Source organism: Podarcis filfolensis, assembly GCF_964270895.1.
Source record: "Podarcis filfolensis genome assembly, chromosome: 3".
NCBI classification, from domain to species: domain Eukaryota; kingdom Metazoa; phylum Chordata; class Lepidosauria; order Squamata; family Lacertidae; genus Podarcis; species Podarcis filfolensis.
In genome coordinates, this window is record NC_139606.1 from 17123597 (window position 1) to 17139829 (window position 16233).

The 16233-nt window shown below is 42.1% G+C and overlaps 1 protein-coding gene across 6 annotated transcripts in view; it reads right to left on the reverse strand.

Annotated features, from left to right (window-relative positions):
* The window catches only part of LOC310759631 (kinesin-like protein KIF16B), a 101686-nt gene that overhangs the window by 64901 nt on the left and 20552 nt on the right, over window positions 1–16233 (reverse strand). For all 6 annotated transcript variants that reach the window (XM_083607066.1, XM_083607067.1, XM_083607069.1 and 3 more), the window contains one exon: window positions 14426–14485. In XM_083607066.1, the coding sequence (XP_083463192.1) occupies window positions 14426–14485 (60 nt within the window). The remainder of the gene's footprint in view (window positions 1–14425; window positions 14486–16233) is intronic.

Below are 16233 nucleotides of genomic sequence, written 5' to 3' on the forward strand. Positions count from 1 at the left end.
ACTGTCAAAGGGTTCCTCCTGGCAGAAAGTTCTTCCTGTTAAGTCAGAATCTGCTTTCTTGCCATTTAGATCCGTTATTTTGAATCCTTCCCTGTGAAACTGGGGGGAAAACCTCCCACAAGCTTGCTCCATCTTCCATGGATGAAGCCACCCCTCGATACAATTCACTGCACAGGGATAAGAAATTATACAACCTGTTGATGTAACTGATGAAGCCATTACCACCTAACATTCTCCAAGAAATAAAGGTTCATTTTCATCAGAGCTGATCTCAATGGTCCCACACTTAAGTGGTGAGTTAGATATGTCGAAAGCTGCCTTATACCAAGTCGGTCCACTGGCGCATCTAACTTAGTGCTGTTTACACAGAGAAGCAATAGCTTTGCAGGGTTTCAGACAGTACAGTCATACCTCGGGTTACAGATGCTTCAGGTTGCATTTTTTCGGGTTACGTGCCGCCGAAACCCGGAAGTACCGGGTTATTGCACAAAAGCAATAAATCGCGCTTTGCCCATGCACAGAAGTGCTGAATTGCAACCCGCACGTGCGCAGACGCACAGCTACGGGTTGCGAATGTGCATCCTGCACGGATCACGTTTGCAACCCAAGCATCCACTGTAGTCTCTCAAAGCCCTATCTGGAGATGCTGGGGCTTGAAGCATGAACCCTGTGCATGCAACACAAATGCTCTGCCACTGAGCTATATGGTCCATCCTCTTTGGAAACCTAATACAAAACAGCCATCGAAAGGTCAGAACACAGCAAACACAAAAGGTGTACTCGTGCTGGTTTCAAGTAAAAAGATCAAGTGTTTTCACGAAGACAGATGAAATGGCCTTTAAAAACCTATCAGTTTGATTTTGTGTGCCCATACCATAAACTAATTGGTGCTCTTGCTCTCTCAAATGTCATAGGTAATTGGCTGGTCAGATAGCTATGGATTTTGATATCTTTCGTACTTCTACAAGCACACAAATCCTGCTATGAACTCCATAACTGTTTCTTAAGCCACCCAATTTGATGTGCTCTGTTACTGATGCAATACAAATAAGTTTCAAAATAACCTCCAAGATGAGCATTATGGGCACCACTGTATTCACAATTACCTTTTATCTTACAACAGGAAGCTGCACATAGCGCATAATGCAAGAACAAAATCCCATCATCCTGTGTTCCAGAAGGGTATAAATTCATTAAGTAGTCTCATTCTTATGTTCAAAGCATTTGCAGAACCAGGAGCTAATTAGAACCATAATGATGGAATGTTTATTTGCATTCTGACAGGTAATAAATATTTAAGTCTAAGATCCCCCCCCCCTTGATTGCACTCGAAGACGCACCAAGGCTTTGCCATGGTCCCACCTCCCACTCTACGCAGAGGGCTCATTTTTTAATTCAAAAATTGGCAACTCCATAGAAAACTCAACCTAAAGAGACACTGAAATCAGTTCTCCTCTAGGCTTCAATTTCAAGCACACTTAAAGCACAATTCTATTGCGCCTACGTTGGTGGCTGGAGGAGGTTAGGATGGCAAGTAGCGATTCTTGGGCAGGGAGAAAGGAACTGTGGTGGCAGCAGGCAGAAAGCCCCCCGACTGGGCCTATTTTGAATCTGCTGGATCCCAAACTATGTGAATCCCCCGAGGGCTTGACCATCAGCCCCCTTAGCTGTATCACCATGGAGCTGGAGCAGTGAAAGGAGAGGAGCCTCTGTTTTCCACAAAGGAAAAGGTGGCAAGGTTCTGGGTGCTGCTCTGCTCCTCACCAATCCCACTTAGGATTCCACTGATATGTGGGCCGCAAATTCAGGTTTCCTTCACTATATGAAGGTAAAGGACCCCTGGACAGTTAAATCCAGTCAAAAGCGACTATGGGGTTGCGGCGCTCATCTTGCTTTCAGACCAAGGGAGCTGGTGTTTGTCCACAGACAGCTTTCCGGGTCATGCGGCCAGCATGACAAACCGCTTCTGGTACCACAGAACACTGTGACGTAAACCAGAGCGCATGGAAACACCGTTTACCTTCCCGCCACAGTGGTACCTATTTATCTACTTGCGCTGGCATGCTTCTTAACTGCTAGGTCGGCAGGAGCTGGGACAGAGCAACGGAAGCTCACTCCGTTGCATGGATTCGAACCACCAACCTTCTGATCAGCAAGCCGAAGAGGCTCGGTGGTTTAGACCGCAGCACCAACCGCATCTCGCCCTTCACTATATACTCAACAAGGAACCACATCTCATCATGGCTCCTTGATGTTTGCATCATATAGATATTATCCTTTGTATCTTACTTTAAATTTCTGAGTACATATACTTAAGATACGTTAAGCCAGGCATCCCCAAACTCAACTCTCCAGATGTTTTGGGACTACAGTGGTACCTCTGGTTACGTACTTAATTCGTTCCGGAGGTCCGTTCTTAACCTGAAACTGTTCTTAACCTGAAACACCACTTTAGCTAATGGGGCCTCCCGCTGCTGCCATGCCGCCGGAGCACGATTTCTGTTCTCATCCTGAAGCAAAGTTCTTAACCCGAGGTACTATTTCTGGGTTAGCGGAGTCTGTAACCTGAAGCGTATGTAACCTGAGGTACCACTGTACCCTACATTCAGTATACATTGAGTGCAGGGCTATGTATCCTTTCATGGGAGTAAGGTACCACTGTACAATCCAATCATCCCTGACCACTGGTCCTGTTATCTCGGGATGATGAGAGTTGAGGTCCCAAAACATTTGGAGGGCCGAGTTTGGGGATACCTGTGTTAAGTGCATACCTAAAAAGTATATGTGTTGTGGCCTTTGCTTTCATGTTGCACCTTTGGGAACTGCGATGATCCGCCAGCGACTGCCCCAGTCAAAGTGGTCCTATCCTGACTGTCCATTTAAGACTGCCCCAATTTGCCATTCCAGGAGCCAGGACTTCTGCAACTCAGGCAGTATTCCCAATCATGTAAAACCAGGATCTCAAAAATCCAAACCCAATTATAAAAGCCTTCTTGCTTTTACAGGTGATACAGAATGAGTACTACAGACATGAACATCACATTCCCATGGACAGCATTCTGCTCAGAAGAATCTGAAGTCTATATAGAGGATTACTGAAAGCTTGTCTAATAAGTGAGAATTGGCTTGATTCTCAATGCCTTCCATCAGGCTCCGTTAAGTCAAAATACTGAATTTTTTGAGAAAAATTAAATAGCATCTGGGTATGAGTGACAAGAAAAGTAATGCCAAAACCTGTTGTGAGAAAGCTATTCTGACATATTTGATATTCATACTGAAGTGATAAGATGCCCATTAAGGAAGGAGAAACTTATTCCGTGGGCCTTGCTAATGCAGTGCCGTTTTTTTAAAAAAATTGTTATGCAAGTTTTTTTGGGTGCACTGTAATGCTGTACAAACCCTGTAACTGATGCCCTGCTCATAAACCTCAGTGCAGCATATAGTTAAAGTTACAAGCCATGGGTGACATTCAACAATGTCCGCCTACTCATACAATGGAAATCTGTGTGTGCAACACTCCCTTCCCTCCAACTCTCCACACCCCCCCTAAAATCTGCTCCAATATGACGACCAATCTTCTTAAGCTTTATTTTATTTTATTGGGATGAGGGGAGCTACAGTGGGAGGAGAGATTTTAAAAATCTCCTTTGTAAATAGATGCTCACTGAATCTCTCCCAATATCCAGAAATCCCTCTAGGAACAGAATCAAGCTATCTTTGTTTTTTGACATTCACTTATTCCTCTATCCAAAGAGTAAAAAAGTGTACAGTGGTACCTTGGTTCTCGAACTGCTTAGTTGACGAACAAATTGGCTCTTGAATGCCGAAAGCCCGCAAGTAAGTGTTCCGGTTTTCGGACGTTTTTCAGAAGCTGAATGCCTGACACTACTGCTGCTGCTTGAGTGCAGGAAGCTCCTGCAGCCAATCGGAAGCCACACCTTGGTTTTCGAACGGTTTCCAGAGTCAAACAGACTTCCAGAATGGATTAAGTTCAAGAACCAAGGTTCCACTGCATATAAAAAAGATTCCTAGTGTGGCAGGCATTCCAAAGGAACTTCTAGAAACTAGATTGTCGCTTCTTCCAGATAAGTGAAGTCTCCTCCACTGACTACTGGCGGCCATCTGTTTTTAAAAGATCAAAGACTATTCATAAGAAATATAGTGATTTAAAAGAACCTGTGTTAAAAAGCACACACAAAAATCATACACAACACACACACACAGTGCTAAACTGAAATTTCCTAGTAAGATCTCTTTCTCTCTCTCTCCTTATGTTAGGTCAAACTATCCCCATCAATCGGAGGTACGGGGAGAAAGAGCATTAAAGAACACACAGTGAGTTTTGAAAAAGCGAGCAGAGGGAAGAGAGAAAAGATGACCACATTACACAAACACAGCACTGTAGAGAGCAGCTTACTGTGAAAATACAGGTGGTGCCAAAACAGCCCACACAGACATCAATAGGCCTCCAAAATAAATGTCAATTAAAAAAAGGCAGATGTAGCATGCAACTCTGTCCAAATGAGCAGCTACTGGCACAGTTAAGTTATAATGATGTGCAATTAATGATAGAATTCTTTTAGGGTGGTGGAGGAGAGGGAATTACAGGCCCATTATAGATCTTATGAATTCAGTTTACTTTTTCCATTATTTATTACTCGCCTCTCCCAAGAACTGTTTGCTAACGTAGCTATACAAATATTGACGTCTGTTAACACATAAAAAGAAATTGTTATTGCCACAATCACAAAAACTAGCATAATTAATGTCCGCATTGCTAAAAATCAAGTCTCTGCAAAAAGAGAGAAAGAGAGAGAATAAAACATTTGCACAGGCAAATCTTTCTTTAAAAGATTGTTACTTCAATACCCAATACACCTTTTGGATTTTGGTGGTGACAGAATTTAAGGAAATATATGTCATCAATACATTGGTTAAAGGCAGATTGTTGAAAAGGACTAAAGAATCTTTAAAACTGACTGATAGCCTTTCAAGAAGGGTTTGATTTTCAGGGGGATAAAGATTGAGGGCAGAAGGAGAAGGGGACGAAAGCGGACGAGATGGTTGGACAGTGTTCTTGAAGCTACGAACATGAGTTTGACTAAGCTGCGGGAGGCAGTGGAAGACACGAGTGCCTGGCGTGCTCTGGTCCACGGCTAAACGACCAAACAACAACAAAAAAGCACATGAACTTGATAAACAGCACACTTGTCTAAGTCACAGAAGATGTAGGTAAAGGACCCCTGGACGGTTAAGTCCAGTCAAAGGTGACTATGAGGTGCGGTGCTCATCTCACTTTTCAGGCTAAGGGAGCTGGTGTTTGTCCACAGCCAGCTTTCCAGATCATGCGACCAGCATGATTAAACCGCTTCTGGCGCAATGGGACACCGAGACAGAAACCAGAGCGCACGGTACCTATTTATCTACTTGCACCGGTGTGCTTTGCAACTGCTAGGTTGGCAGAAGCTGGGACAGAGCTTCTGGGAGCTCACCCCATTGCACGGATTTGAACTGCTGACCTCCTTCTGATTGGCAAGCCCAAGAGGCTCAGTGGTTTAGACCACAGCACCATCGGGAAGACTAGAAAATGCAGGTGGGCTTAAGCCTCGGGAGTGGGGCAGTTATGAGATTTTGGCTGTTTTGTTATCTTTCTTGCTCAAAAAGTCAATGTTGAGTGACATGTGAGCAATATAAAACCCACCCTTCCAACATGGCATTGAAACTGGTATGACTGAACAGTGATCTTCTGAAAACTGCATGCAGAACCTATGTTGCTCATATAATTCCAATGGATATGCAGGGAGGACAGTAAGATCCCCAGTCCCTTGACTAGTTCATGGCAGCCAAAGGTCACACAAAGCTGCATTCACACAGTTACAGGACTCAGCTACATTAGTAAAGAAACTGCACACTGAATGCATTTGAAACATGCAACACTAGTTGACGCCAGAGAGCCAGAATTGTTTAAAACAGGATTTCTCATTAGGATTTTTTTCTTTTGTTAAAACGATCTAATTTCTGAATTATTTATAGTGGGAGTTTTTTCCTGTGTTTAGATCCACTCACATTCCCACCTGGGCGTGCAGTGGTACCTTGGTTTGCAACCATTTTGGATTACAATCGTTTTGGATTACAACCACGTCAAACCCGGAAGTACGTGTCCCTTTTTTTGAGATTACAACCCCCCCCCCCTTTTGGAGGCCCCATTGGTGAAAGCGTGCCTTGGGTTACACCTGTTTTGGTTTACAACCGGATCTCCAGAACGGATTATGGTTGTAAACCAAGGTAACATTGTATGTACCTCATTGTGATGAGGCTGCACTTTAATATTTTAACGCTTCAATATTTTAATGTTGTATTTTAATCTTGTTTTTAATTTGTATTCATTCAACTTGTTTTTATTATTGCTTGTTAGCCGCCCTGAGCCCAGCCTTATTCTGCACTTGCTTCCGAATTGCTCACAGAACTATTCTATACCAAAGGATATAGGCTTGAATCTTAAATTGCCCTTCTGTTCGTTTACGGATTCAGATCCATAAAGGCTCCCATGGCTGCAGGTGGGGGGGAAGAAATTTTTACCTGCAGCCCCCGTCACCACCTCCAATGTTTTTTGTAGGATGCTCCAACATTATGGAGCAGAATTGGGTGGCACAGCGGCAAAGCTGCCCCCTTCCTTTCTAACAAGGTCAATATTCTATGACTAAAGTTCCACTCACAAAATCATAAAAGACTAGAGTTGGAAGAGGCCACAAGGGGAATCTAGTCCAATCCCCTGCAATGCAGGAATCTTTTGCCCAACTCATGGGAGCTTAGGATCCTGGGCATAATTCTTTCCCCCCTTCCAAATGAGGATTATGTTTTATGTAACCAAACAGCTGCATTCCCCAGAAATGCACTACCTTCTCTGCGGGGGTAGAGACATCCTGAGGAAGCAGGTAATGGGCTCAACTGGAAGAGTAATTTTACTTAACTCCCATGTAACCAGAACAGGAGTTAAAACACATTAAAACAGTAAAAGTGCATTTATCAAATTACACTTCAATACAAAGAAATAACTCTAAACAGGCTAGAACAGAGTAACAAAAACTGAAAAATATACCAACGGTTTAGTTAAAACAGTGGACAAATTTTCAGCTTAAAATCTTGATGTGGCGATAGATGCGACTTTGCATTTAACATGCACTTTAGAAAAATCAGTTCAGCAGGGGGCTGATAATTACTGAGGTCATAGCAGAGGAGGAGCTTAACCCTTTCTATCCCAAGGCAAAAATTGCTCTTCAAAAGCAGCTATTTGTCTTGGGAGGGAAGGTCTCATTTCTGCCAATGGGAAATTTCCTACCAATGCATATAAAGCAGTTTCAGAAGGAGAAATGGGCCTTCTGTTATGAGCACTGCTGTTGCAAAACCTACCAATGGTATTTGGAATAAGTCACAATGAAAACTAATTAATATTTTATCTGTTTGTGCAAATGATTGCACATCGCAGCAAAGAACAGTCGTTCACAAGTTCTTCAGTCAGAATTACATTATCTTGTTACAACCTACACCTATAACAATGTTTTGCAATTCTTCAAACTGCTATCTAGATAGAACATGAAGCCAGATTATTCCAAACCATTTCCCTTTGATATATCCAAAGAGCCCTCAATGCAGAGGAAGCAAATTCCTGCATCTGCAGTGACATCTAGTGGTGAGGAAAACAAAGCGCAGGTAAGTTTTGAACAGTCAGGACAGGATATTTTCTTCACAGCTGAATAATGCAATTTTAAAACTATAACCTTGGTGACTTTTTAGAAGTTATGGGATTTTCCAGAAACATTCTAAACACTTAAAGTAAGCTACAAAGGGGAAATCAATGATAAAATAAAATAACCACCGGGATCAATTTGCAGAGCAATTCTGCCAGGCTGTTGTGTTTATGGGGCAATGGAATTGGTACTGAAAAAGTCATCTATTAAGCTTAGCCACAAGCTCAGAGCATGGGGCACCATATCCTTAACCAACTCGCTTTTGCAAAAGACTGAGAGGATGTTAGCAACTGGCATTTTGGGATGGTGGCGAAGCATAAGCCGCTTTAACGAAACTTCAGCCAGTTCAACAAGTATGGTAACCAACATGCCAGGACGGTCGTTTGAATTTGCCCTCGGGTTTCGGCAGAAGGAAAAAAAGATACAATTGTGCTTATTCGTTTTGAGAGGCAGCCGCCTTTTCAGAGATCTGAAAGTTTGGCAGAGAAGAATGCCAGACGCCTTGGCCGGGCATTAAACCGTTGACCTAACGACAATAAAGCCCTATGTAAGCACAGAACATATTTGTGGGATGGATGCATTTCAACTGGGGAGCAGCAGGACAAAAGTTTGGAGAAGAAGGGGAGGAAGGCTTTAAAGCTTTAAATCCCTGCTTTATATTCCAGCTTGTTGGCATTGTTGTCATAGTTATATTGCTACTATTGTGGAGAGACAAAGAGCCATAGCACGCTGGTGGGAGGACAAGCAAGCATGCAGAACTTCTTAAGGTGAAGACAGGAGGGCTGGGAACCATGACACAGATGACTAAGCATAGTAAATCAGCAAAGAAGAGCAAGGATAAGAAGAGGAAATTAGATAAAGTATGTCTTGGGGCGGGGTGGAGAACTGGGGAAGATGACCAACAAAGTGAGAAAAGAGATTATGTGGGGTGGGGGTGGGGATTGAATACTGAAAACAATTATGATCAAATTCCGGGAGCTCTGTGTAACTAGGTAGTGATAGCCAGAGGCATTGTTTAAGGAGAATTGTACTTGGATAGCACAATTCAAATTTTGTACAGAAAAAGTCATGCTGGCCAGAAAGAATTAAAGCTAAGAGAAGTGAAGACAAGGCGTGCTCCTTGGAACTGAAAAATAATTTATTTATTCAAAGCGTCTATATCGCATTTGGGAAGCTTATGAATGAATCAAGTTATTTTAATAAAAGAAACACCATTTGATCCTAAACATTTTTTTCTTAAATGACTCCAAGCATTTTTCTGCTATTGTTTGCTCATATTTTGCACACACGTGTACAAAATTAAGTAGACATGTGAAATAAATAAGCTACATTTGGTTAAATAATATACAAAAACACCGTCTCGTCTCCTCTGATCCTATTAATTGAGCAACACGGATTCAGTTTGAAGTGTTTGCAATGAATTTCCTTCTTCCTGTAAGATCAGGTATATGGTAGAATTAATTGCTCGAGTTTTATTGGTGTGGTGTGTTCAACATGCAAAGGGTTAAACTGGGGACAGAGAAAGGGTACAAACACAAGCCCTGCTCCCAGCGCCCCCTGGTGTCCAGTCAGCTCTTCAGGTTTTTGTGCGATCAACAACCATAATTCAGAGCATCAGCTTATTAAAGACAGCCAAGGAAGCATTCTGAGCAACTCAATGCTCATCCTGAATTTTAAAAAATGTCTTATTGGTTACAGGAAGTTTCACACAGATTTCACACTATATGACCCATCTGATAAACAAGCATATGAATTGATGCCTACTCTCCCATTTTTAATATGCAATGTTACTATAGCATAGCCTTCTGTCAATAACACAAGACAGTTACAACCATCATGGGACAAATGTGGCCTGCTGAATCCATTCAACTGCTAAGGCAGAGCTTTAGATCAAGTTACAGAGATTTCAAAAACATGAAAAATAAAGAAACCACCCTCTTCATTCCCCAATCAGCAATCCTTTCATTAAAGAGAAGTGAGACTGAGCAGTTTTAATAACACACCTGCATACACAAGAACAATTTTCCTCCAAAAAACATAGTTCATGGTGATTAGATTTTGCATTGACAAAGCTGGGAAGGCAGTACAGTGGTACCTCTGGATGCGAACGGGATCTGTTCCGGAGCCCCGTTCACATGCTGAGCAGAACGCAACCTGCGTCTGCACGGGACGCGATTCACCACTTCTGCGCATGCGCATGATGTCATTTTGAGTGTTTGCACATGTGCGAGCGGCGAAACCTGGAAGTAACCTGTTCTGTTACTTCCGGGTCACCGCGGGACGCAACCTGACAAGATTTAACCTGAAGCTACTTTAACCCAAGGTATGACTGTACACAGCAGATGAGTCAAACTAGTCAACACCTTACTTGGATGTCAAAGATAAGGAATTTGATTATAGATAGAAATACACATTGGGGGGGGGGGAGGCATTTGAGTATGTACATAGAGCACTCACAAAAGGTTCAGACTGTAATAAAAGGTAAAGGGACCCCTGACCGTTAGGTCCAGTCGCGGATGACTCTGGGGTTGCGGCGCTCATCTTGCTTTATCGGCTGAGGGAGCCGGCATACAGCTTCTGGGTCATGTGGCCACCATGTCTAAGCTGCTTCTGGTGAACCAGAGAAGCACAGAAGTGCCATTTACCTTCCCGCCAGAGCAGTACCTATTTACTGTATCTACTTGCACTTTGCCGTGTTTTCGAACTGCTAGGTTGCCAGGAGCAGGGCCGAGCAACGGGAGCTCACCCTGTTGCGGGGATTTGAACTGCTGACCTTCTGATCGGCAAGCCCTAGGCTCTGTGGTTTAGACCACAGCACCACCCGTGTCGCTATAATAGAGTAATAGAGATCTGCAATTCTGCCAAATAAAATATTTGTGAGAACACCACAGAGATCACTCCATAATTTTATAATGGCTTCTCTCTAGTTGGTAAAGTGGGAAATGATTTTGTCCTCCAGAATTATTCAAAATCCCAAATCATACATGAACCCTATTCCCATGCATATAATACAACAGAAAATGAGGGCATGGGAGCATATTTTAACTCCATAATATAAATTAAGCTTCCTTCCATAACGTAAAAAATACCCATTCTGACCTGACCGTGTCTGCATTTCAAGGTAAGCCATAAACCATGACCTACTATGCATAATGAAATGAAAATGAAATAAGCCAATCACTCTTGCATTGCTCCTCCTTGCTTGTGCAGAGAATAAACCACAATGCCTGGTCTAGTGTTATGTCTGAACCAGAGGTAATAGTTTTGTTTCACTCCCAACAAAGCATGATCTGCAGCCAAAACCCAACTGTAGCTAAACCCAATATCATGCTTTGTTTCTTATGAACCCTCGGGAGGATGACTAAAATAACCCAGGTAGAAGTGTTCATGGTAAACCATTAGCTATATCTTAAAGTAATCCAACTTCAAACCATGGCTTATGAATCTGGCTTCTTTTTTTTCTTTAAAAAAAAACACCTATTGTCATGGCCTACAATCAGGAGTCCTATGAGGCAGAGTCCAGTTACAGCAACCCAAGTAAAATATGGACTTACTTCCTGGCCCATCCAATGTGGAACTAAGGTCACTGGAGCTCACATATCCTTTTCCTGAACCCCAAGGATACAGCTGTGCCACCAGGCTCAGATGGCTGGCACTCCAACTCTTCAGAAGATCAGGAGAGCCCTGAGGATATATCCCCAAAGCCTGAAACCCTAGGGCCTAAAAGCAGCCAGTGATGGCAGAGGATGGCACTTGCCCTTGAAGTGTTCAGGGTTTGGGGCCTCTAGCTGATGAATACCTAGCCCAGGCTATAAAGACTGCTCCTGGACACTGCTGAAACAACTTGGATGTTCTGTCTCAGCTACGGAATTGCTAGCCGTGGTCCTGAAACCCACACCCAAGTACCCCTCACTTCCCTGATTGCTGGAAACCTGAAACCCTGAAAGTATGGACCTACCCCTTGCATGGTTCATTGCTTATTCATAGTGGTTTAAAGCCCACACATCAGGGCACATAATTAAGATTTAGCCATAGTTTAGGATTTGAACACAACACTATATTACTATGTTTCTATCTCACCTTTCCTCCAGAAATCAAGGTGGCACACGTGGTTCTCCCCGCTCTCCATTTTATTCTCACAACAACCCTATGAAGTAGGTTAGGCTGGGGACATGTTGACTAGCCAAATGTCATCCAGTGAACTTCAAGGCTAAGCCGGGATTTGAACTCTGGTCTCTAAAGTCCTAGCCTGACATTCTAACCACGACGACACACTAAACTGCAGCAGAATTGAAAACAGAAGCCAAAGCTTCCAATCACCTTATAGCCATGGTGGAGAAGGGAGGAGCTTGTAAGCCCACGGTTCATTGTGTCTCCCTATCACAATAAATCATGGTTCACTGTGATATCTCAACTGGCCCAATGGTTGTTAATAGATATTAGAAAGTAATAAAAGACAATAAAGTCCCTCACTGTTAATTCTGGAAATGTGAACCAGCGAGGGTCGATTTTTTACCAGGCAGAGGGCCTTCTCAATAGTGGCGCCAACCCTGTGGAACGCCCTCCCATCAGATGTCAAGGAAATAAACAACTATCTGACTTTTAGAAGACATCTGTAGGCAGCCCTGTTTAGGGAAGTTTTTAGTGTTTGACATTTTATTGTGCTTTTAATTTTCTGTTGGGAGCTGCCCAGAGTGGCTGGGGAAACCCAGCCAGATGGGCAGAGTATAAATATCTTCTTCTTCTTCGTCGTCTTCGTCTTCTTGGTATTGCTTTCCTTTTCTTGGAAATCTCCCATTTCATGTTAGCTGGGAGGTCACATTAGAAATAAACAGGTTAAGGATGTGCCTTGTCATGTCAAGATTTGTCCACTTCCCTCAATCTGTAATGTACAAAACAGACCTCAGGTTGAGTTTTTCAAGATAGGTATATGTTGTTGTTGTTGTTTAGTCGTGTCCGACTCTTCATGACCCCATGGACCAGAGCACGCCAGGCACTCCTGTCTTCCACTGCCTCCTGCAGTTTGGTCAGACTCATGTTTGTAGCTTCGAGAACACTGTCCAACCATCTCGTCCTCTGTCGTCCCCTTCTCCTTGTGCCCTTAATCTTTCCCAACATCAGGGTCTTTTCCAGGGAGTCTTCTCTTCTCATGAGGTGGCCAAAGTATTGGAGCCTCAGCTTCAGGATCTGTCCTTCCAGTGAGCACTCAGGGCTGATTTCCTTCAGAATGGATAGGCTTGATCTTCTTGCAGTCCATGGGACTCTCAAGAGTCTCCTCCAGCACCATAATTCAAAAGCATCAATTCTTCGGTGATCAGCCTTCTTTATGGTCCAGCTCTCACTTCCATACATCACTACTGGGAAAACCATGGCTTTAACTATACGGACCTTTGTTGGTATATAATAGATGTAGATAAAGATAGGTATATAAAGTATATATAAATATAGGTATATAGGTATATATAAAGGAGAGCAAAAGGAGAGCGAGAGAATGCTGAGTTGCAATTGAAAGTACAGGGGGAGCCAATATAAGTTCTGGAAAGCCAGCTTTTCCAGCTGTTTTATGATGCAGAAGCAGTCTATTTTACGTTGTACACTTAAAGTTTGCTTCTTCCCAGGACACAGAATTTTAGCATGCAATAGTGAAGTAGAGCAGATAAATTAGTTGATGTTTCCATTTCCCCTAAAGCAACCATGTTGTACAGATCCAAGCTAAAATATGAAACATAAGCTAGTTACACATGACTGGCACATCAAACTTGGGTGGAGAGGGAAAGAAATCAAATGAGAGAATCAAGGCTTTGTGGGGGGGGGGGACAGCACCACGAGAGTGAGAAATTACTTTTAGTAAGAGACGATGGCATTGTTTAAAAACCCTTATATTGTAAAAAAAACAAAAACCCTCACAAAATTCTGAAGTATGTGAATATTCTTATTCCCAATTCAATATCTGGGCAGAAATTACACAAATCAGTCCATTCTGTCGCACCATCTGCCAGGCAGTTTTCAGTTCAACACTGAATTCCAGACTGCGTACTTTATTTTGAAGTATGATATCCTTGGGTCATTGACAAGTCCGTTAACGCCACACATACGAAAAGTGAGCTGCTTAAGTTTCTATAAAATGTCACTATGTTGGAATGGCTGTGTGTGAGGAAGCAGGTTCAGTATGTCCCAGATATGAAAAGGGACTACAGTTCATTAAGTCACATTTAAATGCATGGTTATCCACGCAAAGACAAGATTAATGAATCTCTTGAATCTGTCTATACCTATTCAAACCTTTTACCACATTTGAAAATTGACCTGAAAAACAATAATTTCCATAAGTAACTGGTTTATTTAAGTGTTGAGCAGAAAGTATGAATAAACCAGATTGCATGAAAGTCTTGACCACTTTTAAAGATTTAATTAATTTGATATCCTGAAAACTTGCATGTTTGCTTTAAATTCTTCCTCACAAGTTCTCTCTTAAGCTTTTAACATAAGGTCTTTCATAAGGGAGAATTTTTAGTAAGAATTAAGGACTCTACTTTTTACTTTCATGATGTTGCACTACACCGTGTATAAGACTATGCACTACAAGGTGTAAGTAAATTCAATAAACACAAAATACAGGATCCCATTCTTAAAACATTTAGATTTAGAAAATCAAGAAGCATTTAGATGACCCTTACTTTTAGAATATTTTGGGTTTCATTCCACTTGTTGGTCCACTCTTTAGTAAGCTCTTGCACCTACAAGATAAACCAAAGTATTATTCACAAATAAAACCCAAAGTTTTAATTTTCACATTTTTTCTGTCTGTTCTCTAGGGAAATCAGCATACCCAACTAGAAGCTCACTTTTATTCATTTATGCCTGCATCCTAGTTCTCCTGCATTAAAAAGCAAAACACATACACACGTGGTTCTGATTCTGTTCTATTTTTAGGGTACAATATTCAAGAAAAAGTATATTCAATTAAAAGAAAAAAGGCTTTCATTTTTCTACTGAAACATGGGGAATAGAGAGTTTAATCCATACAGCCAATTAATTATTGCATTAAATTATAGACTATCATAGAGTACAGGGAGAAATTCCAGTCATTATGCTTGCATTAATTATCATGAATCAATCATGCAACGTACTAATGAGGTTAACAAAAGATAATAAAAAAGCACTCGATATACTTCCTGCATAGAAATATATTTCTGAACAGGGTAAGGATTGATTCCTGCAAGATAATGAATAATATATTCCATTTTGCATCCACTGTGAAGTTTTTCATTTTGAACTATGTTCACAACAGCTAGTAGCAAACATAATCTTATTTTTCCCAGGGAGGCATGCAGACATTTGTTTGACTTCTTTCTCACCCCTCTTTGGAAAAAAAAGACAAGTTAATGAAATGGTATTTATTTAATTGCTCTAACTTTTGCCATTTGCCAGTATTGGACATCAGGGTTTGACTGCAACTATGAGGAACATTTTGGAGAGGTTAGGCTTCCAAAGGAAATGATGGATAGATCTGAGAAGCAGGAGCTGACATATTGGCCACTTTACTCAGTTGATATTTTTATTCAGGTTTTCTTAAGAATTGTCTTTGCCCCATGAATGCCATTTCACACCTTACGCAGAGGCAAGCATGATACAGCAAATGAGGATACATTCAGATGGGAACGAAAGGCAATCGCAGCTTTGGACTGAGTAAGAGCACATGAAACCTAAGTTTTCAACCCATTTTGTCTCGTTTACATTTCATGCGATGTTTTCAAAAGTTATTTTAAACTAAGGTTTTGTGAAAGAGTGGCTAACTTCTGTCTCTCCAAATGCCACAAGTATGAGGGCCACATAGTCTAACACAGACGCCCACAAATGCACTTCACACTCAATGCACACACAGCTTTTGGTTACCGTCTGAACACGGAATTGTGATTAACATTAACTATGATTGATTTAAACCAGTGTCTCCCAGACTTGGGTCTTCCGCCGTTTTCGGACTACAATCCCCATCATCCCTGACCACTGGTCTTGCTAGTTAGGGATGATGGGAGTTGTAGTCCAAAAAAAGCAGCCTGAGATGCAAGTTGGGGAAATACTGATATATAATAATAATAATAACTTATTATTTATACCCCGCCCATCTGGCTGAGTTTCCCCAGCCACTCTGGGCGGCTCCTAATCGAGTGTTAAAAACAAAACAGAATTAAATATTAAAAACTTCCCTAAACAGGGCTGCCTTCAGATGTCTTTTAAAGATAAGATAGCTGCTTATTTCCTTCACATCTGAAAGGAGGGCATTCCACAGGGCGGGCGCCACTACCGAGAAGGCCCTCTGTCTGGTTCCCTGTAACCTCACTTCTCGCAATGAGGGAACCGCCAGAAGGCCCTTGGCACTGGATCTCAGTGTCCAGGCTGAACGATGGGGGTGGAGACACTCCTTCAGGTATACAGGACCGAGGCCGTTTAGGGCTTTAAAGGTCAGCACAAACACTTTGAATTG